The 21,892-nt window shown below is 56.3% G+C and overlaps 2 protein-coding genes across 3 annotated transcripts; one reads left to right on the forward strand and one right to left on the reverse strand.

Annotated features, from left to right (window-relative positions):
• The first annotated feature begins 741 nt into the window (after window positions 1-741).
• CHAF1A (chromatin assembly factor 1 subunit A) lies at window positions 742-14,541 on the forward strand. The gene is made up of 15 exons (XM_041425387.1): window positions 742-866; window positions 1,435-1,485; window positions 1,605-2,362; window positions 4,138-4,194; window positions 6,004-6,245; window positions 6,696-6,756; window positions 7,141-7,209; window positions 7,618-7,841; window positions 7,973-8,141; window positions 8,313-8,393; window positions 8,470-8,559; window positions 8,767-9,028; window positions 9,702-10,159; window positions 12,898-12,985; window positions 14,226-14,541. Exons 2-15 carry the CDS (start codon window positions 1,437-1,439, stop codon window positions 14,303-14,305), a joined length of 2,688 nt encoding a protein of 895 aa, XP_041281321.1. The 5' UTR covers window positions 742-866; window positions 1,435-1,436; the 3' UTR covers window positions 14,306-14,541.
• On the reverse strand, window positions 14,015-19,637 carry UBXN6 (UBX domain protein 6). 2 transcript variants are annotated; one of them, XM_041425401.1, is made up of 11 exons: window positions 19,502-19,637; window positions 19,155-19,312; window positions 18,878-18,939; window positions 18,624-18,746; window positions 18,295-18,392; window positions 17,891-17,966; window positions 17,722-17,806; window positions 17,288-17,507; window positions 17,069-17,199; window positions 16,223-16,368; window positions 14,015-15,695 (listed from the first exon to the last, which is right to left on the reverse strand). In XM_041425401.1, exons 1-11 carry the CDS (start codon window positions 19,582-19,584, stop codon window positions 15,570-15,572), a joined length of 1,308 nt encoding a protein of 435 aa, XP_041281335.1. In that variant the 5' UTR covers window positions 19,585-19,637; the 3' UTR covers window positions 14,015-15,569. The 2 variants fall into 2 exon arrangements, with proteins under 2 accessions (XP_041281335.1, XP_041281343.1); XM_041425409.1 differs by having other exon boundaries at window positions 14,015-15,715.
• Window positions 19,638-21,892: the final 2,255 nt, after the last annotated feature.

Genomic DNA, 21,892 nt, shown 5'->3' on the forward strand with positions numbered 1-21,892 from the left:
GCCCGGCCCCGCCCCCGCCGCCACCACCGAGCGGCCCGGCCGGAGCGCCGCGCGGAGCCAGCGCGCCCCCTGCCGGCCGGGCGGAACCGCCAAGGGTCGCGACTGAGCGGCCAAGGGAGTCGTTCTGTCGCGACACGCGGGACGGGCGGTCATATCCGGAGATGGCCGTGGCGCAGCCCTCTCCTGAGGGATCCAGCGCCGCCTGCGGGGAGCGGACCTCCTGTGCGACTCGGGGACAACCGGGCCGGGACCCCCGCCATAGGCCTGGGGGGAAAATGGGGCGACAGACACTCCAAATGGAAAACTACGACTCCCAGCATCCCTCGCGACAGCGCCTGCGCCTGCGCCTTACAGCCGCGGGCGCTGATTGGCCGCCGGCGCCGCCGCCATTTCGCGCGTTGGCTCGATGCCCGTAGTGGCGCGGCGGGCGGCAGTGCTGGCTCCGCCCCCTCCGCCCGCTGCTCCGGACAGGCCGCTCCGGCCCGCCGCGGCATCGGTCCCGCCCGGTGAACGGGTAGGCCTCGGGCCCAGGCCCAGGGACCCAGCGGCGCCCCGCCGGCCCTCTACAAAGCCACCCAATCAGCGCCCGCAGCGCGCCAGACCGACATCCCCCTCCGCCAATCAGCGGCGCTGGCGGCGGCAGCCAATCGAAAAGCGAGACGCAGCGGGGGAGCGTGGCCGTGCGGGTCACGTGGGGCGCGCTCGGCCAATCAGCGGCGCGGGACGCGGGGTCGCCCCGGCTCCCGCCAAGTACGAGCGGGACGGGCCGGGCGGGACCGGGCCCGGAGCGGCGGGGGCTGCGCGGGCCGGGCCGCCTCGGGGTCGGGCCTGGCACCGCCGCCCGGCACCGCCGCCAGCCGCCGCAGGTAAGGCCGGGCTGGGGGTGCGGCGCGGCCGGGGCGCGAGGTGTTTCCGGCGGCGGTTGGGCCGCGGGGTGCGCGGGGCCTGCCCGGGGTAACAAAGGAGGTGCCGGAGCTGCCGCCGCGCCCCGGGGCTGGGCCCGGGCCCGCCCTGCAGCCGCACTCGTGCGGGGACAGGGCGGTTTGGGTGGGGAGCCATCCGAAAGGCCGTCCCATCGCAGCCGTGCGCTCCGCTGTGCCCGGGCCTGGGCGCTGCCAGCGCTCCGGGGGCAGCCGCAGCCGCGCTGGGCACCTGTGCCAGGGCCTGCCCACCCTCACGGCGGCGAATTTCCTCCTCGCATCTCCTGGGCTGCAGGCACGGGCTCCTGGGGACGTTCCTGCCCAGCCCAGCGAGGGGGACGCTGTGGCTGTGGCAGCCGGTGGGTTGCTTTGCCTTGGGGGTGACACCGGGAGCCCTTTGTCCTCCCTCAGCGGCCCCGGGAGAGCTGCTGGGCTCTGCCTCAGCCGTGCCAGGGAAGCAGCAGCAGCTGGCTGGGAGCAACCACGGGTGCTGATTTGTTGTTTTCTCCCGTAGCCATGGAGTGCAGAGACAAAGCTGCTGTTCCTCCACGGAAGCTCGTCCAAGGTAAGGGAGTGTCTCTCATCCAGCACAGTTCTAGCACGTTAGGAACGTCTCAGAGCTGCTTTTGTGAGATACATGTCAAAGTGGCACTGCCTGTCTCTGAGCTGCTGTTGTTGTTGCAGCTCGGCTGCCCTTCAAGCGCCTCAACCCCGTGCCAAAGGAGAGTCTCAACGTCAATTCAGAAGTCAAAAAAGTCAAGAGCTCCCCGGGTGCTTTTGCTGCCAGCAAGGATCCCTCCCTGGATGCCTCAGGTGCCTCCCTGGACAATGTGGAGAACGACTGCCAGCTGGGCTCCGACGGGAATTTGACTCCGAAACTCATCAACGGGAAGGGTCCGCTGGACCATTTTATCCAGAAAAACCCAGGAGGTGACACGAGTGACCCCGGGGGCGTCCCTGACCTCTGCGGGGGCTCTGGCCACGGACTCGGGGACGGCGCAGAGCCGGGGGATGCGGATTCTAGAGCTGCTGTGAGCAACGGCACCACGGGAAAAGGGCTGAGCTGCCTGAGCTCCTGGCAGAGCAGCCCAGCAGGAGACTCCACGGAGACTGAGGGGCCCCAGGCAGAGCAGGCTGCAGCAGCTGGGCCCCAGCCCACGGCCTGCAGGGACGTGGCGGGCAGGAAGGGCGCTCAGGGCGAACTGAAGGACGTGCTCTTTGAGGGGAAGGTGCCCGTGGTGCTGCTGGAGGACATCATGAGCCTGAAGTGCCCCCAGGTGGCCCCTCTGGACGAGGCCTCGGAGAGCGAGGCCCTGGAGTCGTCCCACGAGGGGGACTCGGGACTGACCAACTCCTCGCTGAGCTCCGGGAGCTCCCCCGAGCTCCTGGCACAGAGCAAGGGCAGCAGCAGCCCCCTGGCTGCCTCCACGCCTGCCAGGAAGGTTGGTCTGCTCTGCTTTGGGCTGCAGTCCCTGTGCTGGAATGTTTGGCTTCCTGGGGTGCTGGGGGAGAGGGTGAGTGGGGCAAACACCCTGAATTTTGGGGCAGTTTGGGCAGAGGAGCTTCCAAGGGCAGCAGCGTCTGCTCAGGTGGCTCAAACAGCACAGGGAGGGTTCTCCCAGGAAAGGTGGTGGTGGTTGATTCCTGAGTTGTTGCCCTTTGGGGTCTTTAAATCCTGCAGCTCAAGGATTTGATCCTCCCTGGCTCTGGCTGCTGCTGTAATTACATTTCTTTAATGAAATGCCCACCTGGGGCTTGGTGTTTTGGGAACAGCATCCGAGAGCAGCTCTGTGCTTTAGGTGGTTTTTCCCAAGCTCTGTTTTGTCCTCCTCAGAGCTGCTGGGATTCCTGTGGGGATGTTCCCCCAGTACAGCCAGTGCAGATGCTTTTCCAGCTCTGAATTCCTGCAGCTGCCAGGGAGAAGCTGTGGCACAGGGTGCCCAGAGCAGCTCTGCTGCCTCATCCCTGGCAGTGCCCAAGGCCAGGCTGGGTGGGGTTGGGTGGAACCTGTCCCGTGGCAGGGGTGGCACTGGATGGGCTCTGAGGTCCCTCCCAACCCAAAGCTTCCTGGGATTCCATGAAAAAGCTCTGGATGAGGAGGTTTTTGGTCACCTGAGTTTCAGTTTAGCAGCTCTGCTTCAGCAGGAGGCCTCCAGACACCCTGGATTTTGGGGCAGTGTGGACAGAGGAGCTTCCAAGGGCAGCAGCATCTGCTCAGGTGGCTCAGACAGCACGGGGCTGCTTCTCCCAGTCTTTTTGTTGTGTTTATTGAGTCAAGGGATGGATTCCTCCTGTGTGAAAACTCCCAGTCTTCCATCTCTACAATAAACAGACACACTCAAGCAGGCAGGAAGTATTTCCAGTGTAGCAGAACAGCAGAAAGCACTCCTGGTGTAACCCAGTCCTGCCAGTGGGGCTGGATTTGCTCATGCTGCTCCCCAAAACGAGGGGCTGCACCCCAGGCTGTGCAGCTGGGAGTGCTGGCAGCTTTGTTTTCCTGGGAGGAAACAGCTCAGAGGAGCTGAAGCCCCCACCTGACAGAACTCCTGTTTTATATCAGACAAATATAGAAAATAAAGCAGTTGGGCTGTGTTAGCCTGTTAATCACAATTTAAATGTGATGCTGTCAGTGGCAGGAGGAGGATGGGGGATCCAGTAAATCACTGAAATATTGACAAATTAGGCCTTTAACCAGTCTGTGAACGATGGTCTTATGCATAAAACACCTTTTTCTTCCCCCCATAAATAAAACATAAATGAGAAGTGTGCCCTGTTTGGAACTTAGGATCAGTGAGCTGCTACTGGTGGGAGATCAAGTGGACTGTGATGACAAGAAGAAAGTGTTAAAATGTGGGAAGCATTCCTTGTATTCATAAAGTTTACAGCTAAGTATCACAGCAAGATAGATGGATGAAAAAAGAAAACCCAAAGAAACATAAGTTTAGCTGGAAGGAAGTGAGTTTGCCATGGTGAAATGTGCCCTGTGGTTCAGAGCAGCTCCCTTGCAAAGGCTCCTGTGGGGAGCAGAGGGGTTTGTTCATGGGGGCAGGAGCCTGGGCTGGGACTGGGGACACTGGGTGTTCTGAGCTGTGTCCTCGTTCCCTGCTCGGGGGGTTGGAGTGACTGGGTGTGATCTGCAGGAGCAGCCTGGTGTCACTCAGGTTGGAAAACCCTGTCACTCAGGATCTCCTCTAAAACTTGCATTTTGTAATTGCAGGTACCTCAGAAATTCCACAGAAGTTCAGCAGAGAAGGAGAAGCTGAGATTGCAAAGAGTAAGGCATTTCCCTGACACCCAAACCTCCCCTGAGGAGCCAGCAGAGGCTTTGCCTTTTATCTCAGCCCAGCTGCAACATCTCTTTTGCCATTTTTCCTCACCCTGGGGAGCGTGGAAGAACCTTTGATGCAGGCAGTTAAAGTGCTTGGCTCTTTCCAAAGCTCCTGAGTGGAGCCCTGGCTGCATTTGGGTCTCTCTTCCCAAAGATTAGAAACGTTTAAGCCCCAAAATTCAGGCTCTGTTTTTATGAGGCAAGTGGGGCACTGTGGCTGTGGCTCCCAGAGGATGTCACCACTGGATGCCACCACTGGGAATGCTCAAGCTCCAGGTTCTGCCTGCTTGGCTGCAGCTCCTCTGCTCCCTCACTCTGCTGCCAGCCATGGGATGCTGGGTGCAGAGGAGGCTGAAGGGTCACTGCAGTTTCCAGCAGTCAGGGTTTTTTGGGGTTGTTTTACCTGCACCTGGGAGGGTTTGTGCCCAGGAACTCTGTGCCTCTCAGTGGCTTGTTTATAAACTTGTGTGCTTTATGTAAGTTGGAGCTGTAAAGCTTTTCCCAGTGCCCCATATAGAATCCCAATCTGTTGTTTTCTTCCCTTCTATAGCTGTGTTAAAAATAGCAGGGATGGGAGGGAGAGAGGAGAATGGGAGCTAAAAATGATGCTGGGAATGAACCAGACCCACCAGTGAGCTGTCAGCTTCACACCAGCTTCCCAGCACCCAGCACATTCCATGACTCAGGCTGACAGTGTTGTTTCCCTGCCATTGGCACCATTTGGCTGTTGGTGGCTTTCTGCAGTTATTTGTGTTGTGACACTGCTCAAGGAAGCCTTGATGTTGACAAGGAGAGATGTGAAATCAATAAAAGAAAACTGAAAATACCCAGGGAGGAGTTGGAGTGTCTGGGCACAGGCAGATCCTCCTTTCCTGGTGACATCACCAGTGCCTGCAGCACAGAAAAGCTTCTTCTCTTTAATTTGACATTTTCCTCCTTTGTGTCAGCAGAGCCACGGTGGGAATTGCAGTTGTTTTGGGAGGAAACACCATAAAAGGCAACACTTCCAATAAAATCTTCCCCCCACTGTTCCCAGAGCGCCCCTTGAACAAACTCAGGGCACTGGTGATGCCTGATGATGTAAAATGGAGGAAGACAAGGGACCAGCTCCACAATCTGGGCTTTGGAGGCTGACTGTGTTCCCTGAGATCCTGGAATATCCCAGCTTGGGGGGACCCACGAGGATCATCAAAGTGATTTCTGTGATTGTGGAAACCATCAGAAAATCCTCGTGGGTTTATGATGTCAAATCTGCTCCAATTCACTTGCAGAAGTGACACCACTGTAGCCCTGTGATGACACCAAAGCGTGAAAAGCTTTGCTCAGGAGGAAATATTTTGCAAAGAATCTGAAATCTCCTATTAAATAAGGGAATAATTACGATTTTATAATTCCCATCTAATTTTCCATAATGCCACAGTGGTAATGAAGATGACTCAACACAAAGCTTTCTTTGATGCTTAGAGAAATGAAAATTCCTTTTTTTTTTTTTTTTGCTAAGAGAATAGAATAATTAAAGCTTTCAGAGAGGCAGCTCCAGGAAGCTCAGCTGGCTGCTGCCTGGGGGGCTGGGGCTGTGCTCCCACCTGCCTTCCTGGGAAGGATGAGGGTCCCTCCCAGTCCAGGATATTTTGTGATGCTGCAGGTCAAGCACTGGGTGGGTCCTGCTTTCTCTTTGAGCAGTGAAATGCTGATTTTCACCAGGGCTGTGGGAGCACAAAGCTGCAGCTGCTGAGTGTCCCCTTTGTGCCCCAGGACCAGGAGCGCGCGGACAAGCTCCAGAAGCTGCAGGCAGAGAGGGAGGAGAAGGGCAGGCTGAAGGAAGAGGCAAAAGCTGCGAAAGAACGAGCCAAGGAGGAGGCAAAGAAGAGGAAAGAGGAAGAGAAGGAGTTGAAAGAGAGAGAAAGGAGGGAAAAGAAAGAAAAGGAAGAGAAGGAGAAAGCTGAGAAGCTGCGAGTGAAGGAGGAGAAGCGCAAGGAGAGGCAGGAGGCCTTGGAGTGAGTGCCTGGGCTTGTGCAGCTCCTGGGGGTCCCTGTGCTGGTTTCCATCCCCACTTTCCCTGCTCCAGCAGCACGGGCCTGGGGTCAGGGGGTGGCTCTGAAATGCTTGAGGGGCTCTGTGCCCCCATCCCAGCAGTGCCTTCTGCTGCCCTGAGCTTCCCCTGCTGACCTGGCTCCCTTGTGCTGTTTGCTGAGGAAGTTACCTGTGACTTGGTAACCCCTGAAATTCCCTGCATTGAGAGGAACTGGAGGCAGCCTATTAACTTGAAATGGGTCAATATTTGCTCTAGAAGGAATGAACAAAGTCTTCTGTGCACTTAACCAAGCGTGGTTCTTGGCTGGGTTGACAGATGATCCTCGTGGTGGGGTCTGGGCCTTCCCACCTCTTCCCCAGTGCAAATAAACCCTTCCTGGTGGGTGACAATTCACATGATCTTTGTTTTCAAGGGCAAAACTTGAGGAGAAGAGAAAGAAAGAAGAGGAGAAACGGTTAAAGGAGGAAGAAAAGGTAAAAATGCTTTCTCTGGCTTGTCTCTACATTCTTTTTGGGGTGAAATGCTGTTGGTGGAGCAGGGTGCAGCCTGTCCTGCTGGGGCTGCTCCGTGCACATTTCACCTGTTACTTTCACACCTGTTGGTTCCTTTGCTTTCCCCCTCTCGAGTGTTTTCTGTGTGTGTTTCTGAATGGCCACGAGTGAGCTCTCCCTGGCACTGCCACTGGAGCCCTGGCATGGCAGGGAGGACAGTGAGTGTTTCTGTTGAGTCACAGCAGCTGGTGACTGCCTGAACTTTGCTTTGTGCAAAGTTGCATTTGAAGTTGAGTCATGCTTGAGCTCAGCTGGAATTCCAAAGCTTTGTCCTGTCTCAAATGTGCTTTTGGGTTCTCGTTTCAGCGCATCAATGCACAGAAAGCAGAGATCACCAGGTTCTTCCAGAAACCAAAGACTCCACAAGCCCCCAAGGTGAGGCATTGCTGGGCCTCTGTGTGTTGGTTTCTCACAGTTGTTCCTAACAAAATACCCTGATTTCCTTCTCAGCTGCCCCTTACAGCTTCTTAGGTGGTCAAAACATTGATTTTTCTTCTTAATTTCCTGGTCTCAAAAGTGTAAAGGATTTTAAGAAAAAGGCCAGAGCAGAGACTGCATAAGACATTTGTGGTTGGTGTAGTGAATCTCAGCTCTGTCTTCTGCAGAAGATCTGTCTTCTTGCCTGGAAGATCTGGAGTCTTGGACAGGAAGGGCTTAACCTAAATCTTCACTTAACCTAAATCTTCACCTCAGACAGCACCTCAGCAGCAGGTGTTTCTGGCACGTGTTGGTGCTGCAGCTTCTCAGTGTCCCAACCCTGACACTCCTCACTTGATGTTTCAGACCCTTGCTGGCTCCTGTGGGAAGTTTGCCCCTTTTGAAATTAGGGAGAACATGGTCTTAGCCCCCCTCAGCCGTGTTGCCCTGGATCCAGACGACCTGGAACAGCTGGATAAGCTCCTGCACGCCCAGAATGCTGAAGATTCTTTCTTGAAGGATCTAAAATGTCGTAAAGCACGAAAAACTGGGCCCACTTTGGTCAGTGACAGCAGTGACAGTGTCAACAGGTCAGTCTGCACTTGGGGGCTCGCTTTGCTTCTGTTTTCTGAAGCGAACTGCAGAGGGGGATTGAGGATTGGAGAGGAGGGGAGGCTGGAGCTGTTCTGTGGGGCTGAGCCACCTTCCCCTGTGCCCCCAGTGACGTGGTGGTGGTGGACAGCTGCCAGCCAGATGCTGTTCCTGAGAGGGAGAAGTTTGGCAGGATGAAGCTGCTGCAGTTCAGTGAGAATCACCGCCCTGCCTACTGGGGCACCTGGAACAAGAGAAGCTCCCTGATCCGTGCCAGGAATCCATGGTCCAAGGACACTGTAAGCACCTCAGCCTGCTGGGTTCTTTGTGCCCTAGAAGTGAATGTGCTTTTGGCCAAGTCCTCTGCTTCCCTGGGATTTCTGAGCCATTTTGTTCCCTTTGAAACCCCAGGGTGGGTTTGGTGCTTTGTGCTCTCCAATGGTGGACAGAAATGTTGGCATTTCTTGCAGAAACTGCTGGACTATGAAGTAGACAGTGATGAAGAGTGGGAAGAGGAGGAGCCTGGGGAAAGTCTCTCCCATAGTGAAGAGGTGAGGATCCTGCATGCTGAAAAAATCAGGAACCACTTGCCCTTGGCAGTGTAACTTGTAACCCATTTATTTGTAGGATGATGAAGAGGAGGGAGAGGATGAAGATGAGGACGATGGCTTTTTTGTACCCCATGGGTACCTATCTGAAGATGAAGGTGTGACAGAGGTAAGGGAGCTGGCTGTCCCTGAGCTTCCCTTTCCAGTGAACTGTGTCCTGTCAATATTGGCAGGGGAGGAGAGCACCTGGTCCTGTGCCTGCACGGTTCAGGAGCTCTGTGTGGCTCAGGGAGCACCAGGCAAAGCTGGGTTTAAAAAGCTCTTTTTTTTGTTCCTGGCGTGGGTGTAACAAGTCCTTTGTCCCCTTTGGCTGCAGGAGTGTGACCCAGAGAACCAGAAGGTTCGTCAGAAACTGAAAGCAAAGGAGTGGGATGAGCTGATAGCCAAGGGGAAGAGGTTCCACGTGCTACAGCCCGTGAAGATTGGCTGTGTCTGGGAAAGGGCAGCAGAGGACAACAGCACCAACCCGGACCTGAAGGTGCTCCAGCAGTTCACAGCCTGTGTCCTGGATCCACCTGTGCCAGAGGAAGAGCAGCAGACACAGAAATGTAGCAAAAAAAGAGCAAAAGATCAGCAAAGTAAGACCTGAAGGGCTAAGCAGCGCTTCCACAGCGTTGTGCTGTGCTTTGGAGGGAGTAGGGGGATTATTGAGTGTTGCATTCAGAATGACCTGTTTCTGACAAGGCTGGAATCCAAGGAATCTCTGAGAGCTCTTGGAAAGGAGTTTTCTGGCTGTGCCTCTCCAAAAAGTCTTGCTCTGGGCAATCTAGGAACTGAAGCCAACCAGACTTGAGCAAGCTCAGATTTAGGATGGGTCTGAGCCTGTTTATTGTTTGGGGGAAAGGGTTTGGTTTTTGTGTTGGCTTCCAGTCCTGAGCTTTTCCTGCACCTGATTAACACAAGGCCTTGAATAACTCACATAAAGGCCAGGCAGGGGGTGGGGGTTTCACTCCAGGGTGTTGTTATTATTGGGGGTGAGTTTTCTACATCAAATCATGGAACCCCAGGGTGGTTTGGATTGGGAGACACCTTAAAGACCATCCAGTTTCTGCCGTGGGCAGGGACACCTTCCACTTGCTCCCCATCCAACCTGACCTTGGAGCCTCCCAGACATGGGGCACCCCCATCTTCTCTGGGCAATCCCATCTCTAAAACCAACCCTGGTGTTTCCCCCCTCTGGAGTGCCCGTGCTGATTTCTCCCCCCCAGCTTTCCCAACTTTTAACCCTCCCTGTGCCACCTTTCCCTGCAGTCCTGGGCCAGCTGCTGCCGCTGCTGCACGGGAACGTGCACGGGAGCAGGGTGATCATCCAGGAGTTCCAGGAGTGCTGCCGCCAGGGACGCTTCAACCACGAGCCCGAGGGCAGCTCCAGGAGCCCCCCAGAGCCCCCAGGAGGGGAGGACAGCGGGGTCCCCTCCAAGGCCAGGCTCAAGAGGATCATTTCAGAGAGCTCCGTGTACGAGAAGAGGCCCGAGTTCAGGATGTGCTGGTACGTGCACGCCGAGGTGCTGCGCAGCTTCGGGCAGGAGCAGCTCCCCGTGCCCTGCCAGTGGAACTACGTCACCCAGGTGCCCTGCACGGGCAAGGAGGAGGGGGGCAGCGTGCCAGGAGTGCCTGTGCCCCAGCCCACCCCCCTGGCAGCCAAGAGGAAGGCCGTGGGAAGCATGTCCATCACCAAGTTCATGAAGAGACCTCGGGGCGCTGAGCAGGTGAGTTCCTGGCGGGGTGTTGTGCCCCAGTAAGGAGGGCTGGGAGTGGGGCTGGGGGTGTTTGCACCCCCCAGCTCACCCTGGTAACTCCAGCCACTGTCCTGCACACCAGAAGACCCTTTTTTTGGGGAAAGAAGTGAAATGATGGGACTGAGAGATGGGTTTCTTTTGTGTGTCTGCAGCTTGGACTCTCTGTTCCATTTGAAACGTTGCTCTCCTGCTGTTCTTCCATTCTCTGCTATTTGGCAGTGATTGCATCCAAGCTGTGAATAGTTTGAGAGTCTGCTTGGCCTTGGTTTTACAGCTGTGTGTAATTTGTGTGCAGGTTTTATGTGTGCCTGTGGCTGCCAGATGTACAGCCCGAGCTGATGACTTACAGCAGTTGCATGTGAAGGGATTAAATGTGGTTCCCAAGTGCTGCAACTCAGCCCAGAGCAGTCTGTAAAGGCTCCAGCTCATCCTGACACACATAAAGCTGAATTTCGAGAGCTGGTTTAAAAATACAATAATTCATAGGGACAAAATGAGATGGAATTGCAGTGGTTGCTGCCTGGGGGCTCTGTTGTGGTTTTCCTGTTGTTGCTTCTGCTTTTCAGGGCAACCACAGGTGGTGCTGGAGCCTAATCATGACTGAAAAATGGGATCATGGAATTCCAGAATGCTTTGGCTTGGAAGGGACCTTTAAATGTCACCTCCCACTGTCCCAGCCCTGTCCAGCCTGACCTTGGCACTGCCAGGGATCCAGGGGCAGCCCCAGCTGCTCTGGGAATTCCATCCCAGCCCCTGCCCACCATCGCAGGAAGGAATTCCTTCCCAGTATCCCATCCAGCCCTACCCCCTGGCAGTGGAAGCCATTCCCTGTGTCCTGTCCTTCCATCCCTTGTCCAAAGTCTCTCTCTGTGTTTCCCCTTGGCCCCTTCAGGCCCTGGAGGGGTCACAGCTGGGTCCCCCCAAAGCTTGGGATGCTCTGTTGAGGCTTTAGGTGCTGCAATTTGGGATTATCAACCTTTGGCTTCCAATCCCACAGGCAGGGCAGGGTTTGGAATCCCTGCCAGTGGATTTATTCCTTCTTCCCTGTGCACCAGGTTAGGAAAGAGCCCCAGAATGGTTTGGGTTGGGAGGGACCTTAAAGCTGATCTCATTCCACCCCCCTCCCATGGACCACAGATGAGGCTTTTGATGCTTTTTATGCTTTGCCTTCCCAATTTATTCTTGGCTTTTTTGGCTTTTCTACTGAAAAAGCTCAGCATTCAGGTATTGATAGAGATCAGAGACTTGTGAGAAGCTGTTCAGCCCCCAAACTCCATCTGCTTGGGTTTTTTCTTGTACACTAAATAAAGGCAGAGATAAAAGTCTCTGCTTGGCACCCACTGGAAATTCAGCTTATAAGGGAGCAGAAATAGCAAAACAAAGGCTTTTAGGAGAATTACATCACCAGCCTGAATGCTTCAAAGCTTCTCAGAGCTGTGCTGGGGAGGTGCAGCTCCGAGCAGAGGTGTCACAGCCCCAGAAGCCTTTCTTTCCTTCCTGATGTCTCAATCAGCCCTGCTCTACCTGTGGAGCCAGGCTGGGCCAGGGCTGGGAGGGCACAGCTGCCAGATCCTGCTCTGGCATGTGTTCCTGTGCTGGGGAGCTCACACCAGGGCTCCTGTGAGTCAAGGTGCTCTTACATAAGCTGTGGAGAGAAGAATTTGGTGCTGGAGTGGGCAGTACCTGCCCACGTGTAGGAGGGGTTTAATTTGAGAACTAGGACTTTATTGAAAGATGTAAATTGGAAATTTTCTTGGCTTGGAAGAGTTTTTAGGGGATGGGGAAGCAGGATTTTCATTCCAGTTCCAGCTGAAGGAGGAAAAACTCAACAGACCCTCACAGCTGGGCAACTTTGGTTTGTGTCACTGCTTGGGTTCTGTGTTCTCCACTCAAAACAGGGAATTTGGGCTTTTCCCCTGGCAGGAAACCTGGGCAGAAGGGAGGAACTGGCACCACTCCCTGAATAAAAGCTGATTGGCAAAGAGGAGGAGGAGTCAGGAGAGAACCAGGTCCAAACTTGACAAGCAACTGTAATTCTCCATCTTCAGAAGGGAGAGAAGATCCAAAGGACCAGAGGAGGCTCAGGGGGGACCCTGTGGCTCTGCACAGCTCCTGCCAGGAGGGGACAGCCAGGGGGGTCAGCCTCTGCTCCCAGGGGACACCAGGACCAGAGGGAACAGCTCACACTGCACCAGAGGGGGTTAGGTTGGAGATTTGGGGAACTTTATTTCCCCAAAGCTGCCCAGGGCAGGGCTGGAGGCCCCATCCCTGCAGGGACCTAAAAGCCATGGGGATGTGGCACTTGGGGACAGGGCCAGTGGTGGCCTGGGCAGTGCTGGGGAGCAGTTGGACTCCCTGAGCTTTATGAGGCTGTGATTCTGTGAAAATAATAAACAGAGGGGGGAGAGATTTCCCTTCCAGAGTGCAGCAAGAGTCAGATTTCCATGAAGCTGAGCTGCCTGTGCTGCGGGGGCTGCTCAGCACGTTGTGTAAGAGGGAAGGATCCTGGAGCAGCAGCTTGGCCTCTCTCCCACTGTGGGTGCCACTGCAGAGGAGGCCTTTTGTCACAACTCTCAGCTCGTGGAGCTGGGAATTGCATTTCTCCTTCCCTCCAGATGTGCCCACCTGCCCAGAGGGTGCCCAGCAGTGCCAGCTCGTGGCACCCTCCCCCTCCTGACTCACACCTGGTACCTGCTCTTTCCCTCCAGGCTGCAGAGATGGATGGATTTCAGGCAGACACTGAGGAAGATGAGGAAGATGATGACTGCATGATTGTGGATGTACAGCCAGGAAAAGGTGGGAAGGGAGATGGGTGCCAGGCTCTTGGCAGGCACTCCCCCAAGGGAGCAGCACCTATGTGAGCTGAACTTGGGATTTTCTGCCCTTTTCACCATTCCTTGAGCTTTTCTCTCTATAGATACCTTATCCCAGATACTCCTGCTTTTTACCCTTTTTAAAAGATGCTTCTCTGCTATTTTTGGCCTTCTCTAAGCTGCTCTTGCCTCTCCTGCCCTCGGTGGCACAAAGCCCCTGGCAGCAGCACTTGGCTCAGTGCTTGTTCTGGGAGCACAGGTGAGCACTAGGGCAGTGCCACTGGTGACTGATGGCAAATATTGCTGCTCTGGGGCCTGGCAGGGGCTGGGGTATCACCCCTCTGGAGCCTCCTCAAAGGTGCAAATTGTCTGAAGGAGATCACATCAGGGAGCAGCAGCCTGGCTGCTGCTTTGCTCCACAGTCTGAGCCCTTGCTTGTGTTTGTGTCCCAGTTATCCCTTGGAAAACGGCTTCAAAGCCCCTCTGAGCAGCCTCTCCTTCCAGGCCAGGCTGGGATGAGGATGTGGAGCAGCTCCTTTCATCTCCAGGAGCTTTTGGACGTGATCACACAGATCAATGAGCTGACTCCAAGCACGTGCTGTGGTTTCCAAAGCTCTGGGCTCTTTCTTCCTGCTCACAATAGAGCTCTCCCAACCTGCTCTAGGGAAAGTGGTTTGTGTTGGGCAGCTCCTCTGGTAGATAAGGACTCGTGCACAGAAATTCTGCAGTGTTTGACCCATTCCAGGCATTATCTGGGCTCTCCTTCCTCTCTGAGCTCCTCTCACCTCCCAAAACAGACACTGGGACTGCTTGACAAGAAGCCTGGCTTTAATCTTAAGCTGCTTTTGCTTATTACCAGGCTCTGAGATGAAAACCTCGCCTCAGGTTTGTCCCCTCTTGTTCTGAGGATGCCACTGAGCAGCCTCCCTCCCTCAGGCTCTGCTGACACACTTGCAGCTCTGTTTGTTTGGCTCTGCCTGACTCTGAAGCACTGAAAAGATTATGAAAATCCTTTTTGTGGTTGAAGTGATTTTTTTTATTCTGCGTTGGTGATATTAAATACGAAGCCAGTATTAAAACCAGTTTTTAAATAGTGTTCAAAAGGAGACTCACAACAGATGCAGGAAGCTAAGACAGATAAAACATGAAGTAGTCAAATTTCACTGGATTAATGAAGGTATTTACAAAAACAAAACAAACCAAACACATTCTCTCCTTTGCAGGTTCCACAGCTTCAGAATCCAGTGGCACAAGAGCTGCTCACCAGGACAGCAGCATGGTCAGCCCATCTAATACAATTTGAGACTAAAATGCCTACTAACTCCTCTGTATGTATGTAGGATGAGCTAGAAAGTTTTAAATCTTGTGTATCTTTGACCAAGATACTTGAAAGTATTCCACATTTCTTGTAAAGAGAAGACAGCACTTTGTTCTGCTTCAGACCAGATGGAAGCTTAAATTTTTAGCTTTAGCTTTTTAGCTTTTTTATTTTTTTTAAATACTGCATATTAATCTGTCCTTAATAAAGCATTATTGAAATTTTGATACTTCTTTGTAATGGAAGGTATCTAAGTTATCTCTAAAAGTAGCTGAGGGATTTTGGAATAAGCTTATTGTGATGCCACTGGGGAATGACTGTTCATAATGTTGTACAGCGTGGCCTTGGGTATAAATGATGTACAATTATATATGAATTTATGCTCTTGTACCATCCTGTTTGTGGTCTTACTTACTCCAGAGAACAGCAGCAGGGCTTTACTTTTGGAAAAGGAAAAATGCATTGCTTCTCTTATCTTGGGACAGGCTGGACAGGTCAGGGATAGATTCTCACTCTTGTCTACATCAGAGCTGGGCTCTGTCCCACAGAAAAACTCTGCTTGAGGTATTGAAGGACTGAGCTGGCATCAAACGTGGTGACACACAGAATGAACTTGCTGGGGCTTTTATACAACTGGTGAGTTATGAATTACTTCTTTAAAAGATTGTCTGTAATTTCAGGTTTATTATCTCCCCTGGGCACCAGCAGTAGCTGTTCCCTGCTGTCACTCTCTGGTCTCTAAAGGGACAAGGGGGGTGATGCTGCCCCAGTAACACCAGTGCCAGCCCCAGCACAGACTGGTTTGGCATCTCAAACCTACAGCAACAACAAAGCAACTCAAGCAACTGGGATCAGAACTGAGTCTTTAAATAATTCCATTTAATCAGACTAAGTGTAACTTTATCCAAAGAGCTTCTCTCCAGTAGGAGTTACAGTGCACACAGAAGCAGAACGGGGAGCTGAGCCCTAAACCCAGCCCCCTACCCAGGCTCAGGTTGGTAATCCAGCCTAACAGCCCCTAATCCCTGCTCCACCACTGCCTTGGGAACACCTCAGGCAGTCCCTGCTCCAGGGCAATCCCCGCTTTGGTGTTGAGAGCCACCTGCGAGTCTGGAGCTGGGAGGGGACGGCGGGCCCGGCCCCTCTGCAGGGCTGCACCAAAGCCACCTCAGCTCACGGAGCTCCAGCAGTCTCGGGAAAAGGAGGGACGAGTCTGAAGGCAGCAGCACGGGAGGCACTGCCCTTTATTTCAGGACAGGGGCTGGGCCCTGGCCAGCAGCTCGGGCCTGAGGGGGCTGCGCTGCTCCTCCGCCGCCGCCTCCACGTCTGCCATGACCGCCGCGTCCCAGGCCAGGCTCAGCAGGGCCGAGGGCACCTGGGCACGACAGGCACGTACTGAGCACAGCCAGGGCTGGCTGTGGGCTGCCAGGAATCCTGACACCCCTCCAGTCCCACCCCTGCCTGGCCAGGGACACGTCCCACTGTCCCAGCCTGCTGCATCCTGGCCTTGGGCGCTGCCACAGCTGCTCTGTCCCCCCTGAGTGTGAACACCCTGTGAGCATTCACAGACCTGGGACTGCTCAAGCTGAAAAGGACAAGGATTCTGCAGGCAGCTCCTTTTAGGGGATGCTGCTTTGGGTTTTCTGTTCATACCCTCCCTCACCATCGCTGCCTTCCCTCTTTCCCAACCCCTGACATCTCTGTGCCCCAGGAGGACCCTGCACTTCCCTCCACACCTCAAAGCCCCCCAGCAGTTACTGCTTTGTTTGTGCTCAAAGTGGGGGGACAGAGCACAGCTTGGGGCTCTGAAAGAACACAAACTTCTCCCCCTGCTCTGAGCAGCAGAAGACTGACAGCCTCAAGATGCTCTGGAAGGTATCAACAGTAATTTTTTTCACTCACCAACCCACATTCATTGAAGGCCAAGTTCTCATCAGTCAGTTTGAGACCTCCAGGTCCCAGGAGCTCAAAGGGCAGCCAGTCATCTCTGAGTGCTTCTCTCACAAAGTTGTAGAGCACAGATACTGATTCTCGGGCATAAAAAGTCCCTGCCATGAGAAAACAAGGTGAGAGAGTCTGGCATTTACCAAAATCTAACCTTTTGTGGTCGGTTCCGTGGGGCTTCACCTACTGATGCTGACTTGATCAACGACTTCCCTGCCACACAGCCAGCCTGATTTAACTGAAAACTATAAAAGCAGAATCCCCAAAGAAAAATAGTCAATTGTTGGGAGCCCCTGCCAGCCTGTAACAAAGAGCTGGGAAAGCCTGAAATGACTTCCAGAGTTCTACTGGAAAATTTGAAGAGGATTTATGCTGTTGTACAATCTGCCATCACACAGGCAGCCTCACGCTGGCTGCTGTCACACACTGATCTAATGAGTCCAGCTTGTTTCCAGAGGCCTGGGAAGAGCAGACTTTAATTAATGACGCCTTGAGATTCTTCCCTCTCTGTCCAATCCTGGCTTAAAATCCCAACCCTGAGCAGGGGGAGGGTTTGGAGATGGGAAGAGCTCATGGAGAAACATTACCCCGCTGTGCTTGTGGGGTGGTTCGTTCCACCAGCTGCCCTCAGCATCTCCTGTGATCCAGCTCCTTACACTCCAAACACCCTCAGAAGCTTCCAGAGGTGCCCGAGGGAAGGGCGCCTCCTTACACTCCAAATCCTTACACTCCAGCTCCTTACACTCCCAACACCCTCAGAAGCTTCCAGAGGTGCCCGAGGGAAGGGCGAGGAGCCCCTCTTACCCTGGAGGATGTATCCATCGGGGAAGCGCACCCGCAGCAGCGTGTAGTTGTACTTCCTCATCTCCCTCTGCTCGTCCTTCTCGCGCATGGCTCTGGTCCTCAGCATCGCCGCCTTCTCCACCGCCTCCGTCCTGCGGGGAGAGAGCCTTGTAGGCCCCGAGGAGAGCCGGGAGCTGCTGGCTGCCGTCCCCCGGCCCTGCTGCTCCCGCAGCCCCTCACCGGAGCCGCTGCTCCCTGCGCAGCTCCTCTGCGGTCAGGCTGAAGAAGTCGTGGGGCAGCTCGAAGCGCGCGGCCGCGGGCGACGGCTGGAACAGCGCGAGCTGCCGGTGCAGCTGCGCCCGCACGGGCTCCGAGCTCAGCAGCTGCTCCTTGTGCTCCTGCAGATCTTCCAGCCTGCTCAGCACCTCCTCTTTCAGCACGTAGAACTCCTCCGTGCTCTCTGCAAGGATGGAGCGAGGCTCTTGGTCTTTAGGGCAGTGACACGGGGACAAGGATCTCTGGGGAAATGTCACACTGGGACAAGGAACGTGCAGGCTCAGAGGCTGTTTTTGTTCCAGCCTTGGAGGAATGACCTCTGTGGAGCTGTCGGCAAGCAGAGCTGCCCCCAGCACCCCGCAAAGCCCTGACTCCACATTAACACCACGAGTTCTTGCCTTGTCCTGGAACAGGCAGTGTTTTTGTCTCAAACCCGACAGCCTGGAAAAATTTGTGTGTCCCTTCCAAGCAGCTTATCCTTTCCTGGAAGAAAAGGACAGAATTCAGATGGAGTTTGCTCCAAGCAAGGGCTTTCCAAGGCTGAGCAGCTGCGGAGTCTGAGCTCACCTGAAACACCTTGTTCTGCAGTTTGATTTTCCGGTATTTCTCCTCCTCTGGATGGAGATAGATGTTATCCAAGTACCTGCAGCAAGAGGAATGCACTGCCTGGATCAAAGCAGGGCACTCTGAGGTCAGAGAGAAAACAGAGACCTCACAGATAACAAAAGCTGAGAAACTCAGGAAAATAAAATACATCAATGTTTTGGGGCCAAACCAAAAAAAAACAGCAGCTCCCAAACGTCTTGGAATAGTGGGACCAACTCCTCCAGGATGCTCACATCAGATCAGCTGACAAATTGGGAGGTTCAAAAGTTCCATTTTCTTCCAAAAAAACCCCCACTTTTCTAGAAGCAGAGCAAGAAAACCCACCAGGGAAGGGATGAGCTGCCCGTGGCCTCAGTCACACTCACTTGGCCATGGTCTCCACGCACAGCCGGACCTTCTCCCGGTCCTTGTTGAAGGTGTGGATCTCCATGATGGAAGCAGCCACCGGGTCCACTGAGAAATACTGGGGGAGAGAGGGAGGGAGAGAAGCTGCTCAGGGAGGAGCTGATCCCAGCTCAGCTCAACTGTTCCCCTTTTGCTGGGCTAAAGAAGATTTAGCAGGTAAAGTGAAATTGTCCTGAGGGGGATTTTACATGAAGGAGATGGAGGGTTGGTGAGGTCACTGCTGGAGGGGACCCATGGCACAAAAGGAGCTTGAAGAGGGAAGGGAAGGAGTTTGAAGGGAAGCACTCACTGCCTGGATGGCTTCTCGGAGCTGCTTTTCCTTCTGGTCTTTCCTCACTACGGTACCGGTCAAGGGGCAGATGAAATAAACCCCTGAGACAGAGGGAGCAGCTGCCCCTTCCTCCTCCTGCTCCTGAAGAAGATGAAACCAGGCACCAAACTGAGCACGGGGAGGTTTTGGGGGGGCTCTGTTTATAAATACCCTCAGTACACGGAGAGCAGCCCCAAGGGGTGCTGAGCAGGGAATGGCAGCATCTCCCTCACCTTCTCCTCCACGGAGAGCCCCTTCTCGCCGGCAGCTGCCTCGGCCATCAGCTCTTTTCTCACTACAACACACAAACCCCAGCTGCAGCGGAGGCTCAGCACATTCCAGAGGCTTTCGGACAGCTCAGCGCCGCCCTGAGAAACAAACACCTGCCCAGGTGCGGCGCGCCGGCCCTGGGCTGCACATGACCCCATTTCCACCACAGCTGCCCCAAAACACCCTGGAGAGCGGCACCCGGGCGCTTTTCCAGCCGGGATGGCCCCGGCCCGCTCCTACCCTGGTTCCTGATGGCCTCCTGCGAGGCGGACGGAGCCTTTCCCTTGGGCTTCAGCTCCAGCCGGGCCAGCGCCGCGGCCGCCGCCCTCTGCGCCTCATCCGTCGGGGCCTGACGGGGCTTCGGGGCCACCTCGGCTTTCGGCTTCTCCCTGGGGGCCCTGGCACGGAGGACACGGCTCGGTGCCCCGCCGGTGCCAGCTCGGGAACGCGGCCCCGCGGGAAGGGGCGCCCGGCCCCGCGAGCCCCGGGCCGGTACCGGGCCCAGCGCGGGGGGTACCGGCCGCGGAGGGTGCCCGGGGGTGGCGTTACCGGTGGTGGCGTCACCGGAGGGTCCCCCCAGCTCGTACCGGGACGGCTCCGAGAGCTTCTGCCCGGGCCCCGCCGTCTTGAACTTCAGGTCGGCCTTGATCTCCTGGAAGAACTTGCGCATGGCGGTGCCGGGCTGGGACCGGGTCGGGAACGCCGGGACGGGAACACCGGGACGGGAACACCGGGACGGGAACACCGGGACGAGAACACCGGGACAGGAGCGGGGCCGCCGCGCCCCCCCCCGCGCTTCCGGCCCGCCCGCGCCGTCACCGGAACGGGGCGGGACCGGCCCCGCTCGGGCGGGGGGCGAGGGACACCGGCACCGGGACTACCGGGGGCTGCCGGCACCCGCGGACCTCCCCAGAGCCCCGGTTGCATCCCCGGTTGCACCCGCGGAGCCTCCCGGACCCCAGAGCGCCCCAGAGCCCCCAAACCTGCACCGGCAGCCCCCACGGAACAGCCTCGGCTCCCGGTGCCCCGGGAGCGGCCCCGGTGTGAGCAAAGCAGGCGAAAGGAGCCCTGGAAAGCTCCGGGGCTCGCAGCTCGGAGCTGGGGCACAGCCGGGGCTGGGGCGGCTGGAGCGCACGGAGAGGGAGCCTCGTGTTTCCCACGGCTGGGAAATCGGCCGAGCGCTCCAGAGCTGAGGGTGGGCGCAGTGAACATCCCCCCGTGTTCCACGGTTTGTTTCCTGCTCCGCATCCTCGTGGGACACGCCGAGGAAGGGGCTGCGACTGCCGGCATCGGGCGGAGCCCACCCCGAGCGGGGCTGTGCGTTCACCTGGGCGGCAGCAGCTGGCACTGCCCCTCCGGTGGCACCGGGACAGAGCCCGGGGACTCTCCGGTGGCACCAGGAACACCTGGATGAAGGCTGGACACACACCGGCATCGCCAGTGGGGGGCACGGGCTGAGGCACGGATCTGCCCTCCGGGGACACCGCCAGCGCACAGGACGGGCTGAGGGGAATGTGCGGAGCCTGACGCTGCTGGGATGTGGCAGAGCTGGGACACGGCACGGCCAGGGTGTGACACAACCCGAAATGTTGCACAGCTGGGACGCGGCAAGGCCTGGGACACGGCAAAGCCTGGGACACGGCAAAGCCTGGGATGTGGCAAGGCCAGAAAATGGCACAGACTGGACATGGCACGGTCAGGATGCAGCGTGGATGGGATATGGCATGGCCAGGACACGGCACAGCAGAGATGTGGCACAGCAGGGACATGGCACAGCCAAGGATGTGGCACAGCAGGGACAGGGCACAGCAAGGATGTGGCACAGCAAGGACATGGCACAGCAAGGATGTGGCACAGCAGAGATGTGGCACAGCAGAGATGTGGCACAGCAGGGACATGGCACAGCAAGGATGTGGCACAGCAGGGATGTGGCACAGCAGAGATGTGGCACAGCAGGGACATGGCACAGCAAGGATGTGGCACAGCAGGGACGTGGCACAGCAGGGACGTGGCACAGCAGGGACAGGGCACAGCAAGGATGTGGCACAGCAGGGATGTGGCACAGCAGGGACGTGGCACAGCAAGGATGTGGCACAGCAGGGACGTGGCACAGCAGGGACAGGGCACAGCAAGGATGTGGCACAGCAGGGATGTGGCACAGCAGGGACGTGGCACAGCAGGGACGTGGCACAGCAGGGATGTGGCACAGCAGGGACGTGGCACAGCAGGGATGTGGCACAGCAGGGACAGGGCACACAGGGACAGGGCACAGCCCAGCAGGAGCAAGGCCTCACTGACAGTGTGACAGGGAGCACTCCCATCACCCCGACACCCCCTCCACCAATTCCCTGCAGCGGGATTTCCCCTCCTCACACAGCTCCCCCAAACCCTGGGAATGAGTCGTTTCTCCCCAGAATCAGGGCTGTGTTTGGGTTTTGCCCCCGCCCGGCTCTGCTGGCGCTGGGAGCAGCCCGGTGTGGGCAGGGACTGTTTTCCTTCCCGTGACCTTGCAGAGAAGCCGGTTTGGGTTAAGAGCAGGTTAACCCCAACGCAGCTCCCAGGCCAGCTGTGTCTGCTCCAGCTTAGCCAGGCTCAGCCCAAGTTTGGGGTCAGATTCCCCCATGTGGCCCTAGTGCCTGTCCCAGTGCCCCTGTCCTGGGCCCGAGACATGGCCACCCCCAGTGCAGAAGGAGTTTGGAGCCCCGGGATGGCCCCAGGGAAGGAATTCAGCCGGGAGCCACATCCCCGGGCTGGGGGGCTGAGCAGGGGGCAGTGGATGGGGCAGGATCGGCGTCTGTCCCACCCACAGCCCTGACCCTGGCCCCACACCCTTGTCCCCCCAGCACTGACACCCCCCATAGTCCCCAGCCCCCCCACAGCCGTCCCCCCTCAGGTCCCAATTCCCAATCCTTGTCCCAGTTCTTGTCCCATCCCTGTCCCCCCTCAGGTCCCAGTTCCCCATCCCCGTACCCCCTCAG

This window comes from Onychostruthus taczanowskii, unplaced genomic scaffold, assembly GCF_017590055.1.
Source record: "Onychostruthus taczanowskii isolate IOZ18803 unplaced genomic scaffold, ASM1759005v1 scaffold112, whole genome shotgun sequence".
In the NCBI taxonomy this organism is placed as follows: Eukaryota; Metazoa; Chordata; class Aves; order Passeriformes; family Passeridae; genus Onychostruthus; species Onychostruthus taczanowskii.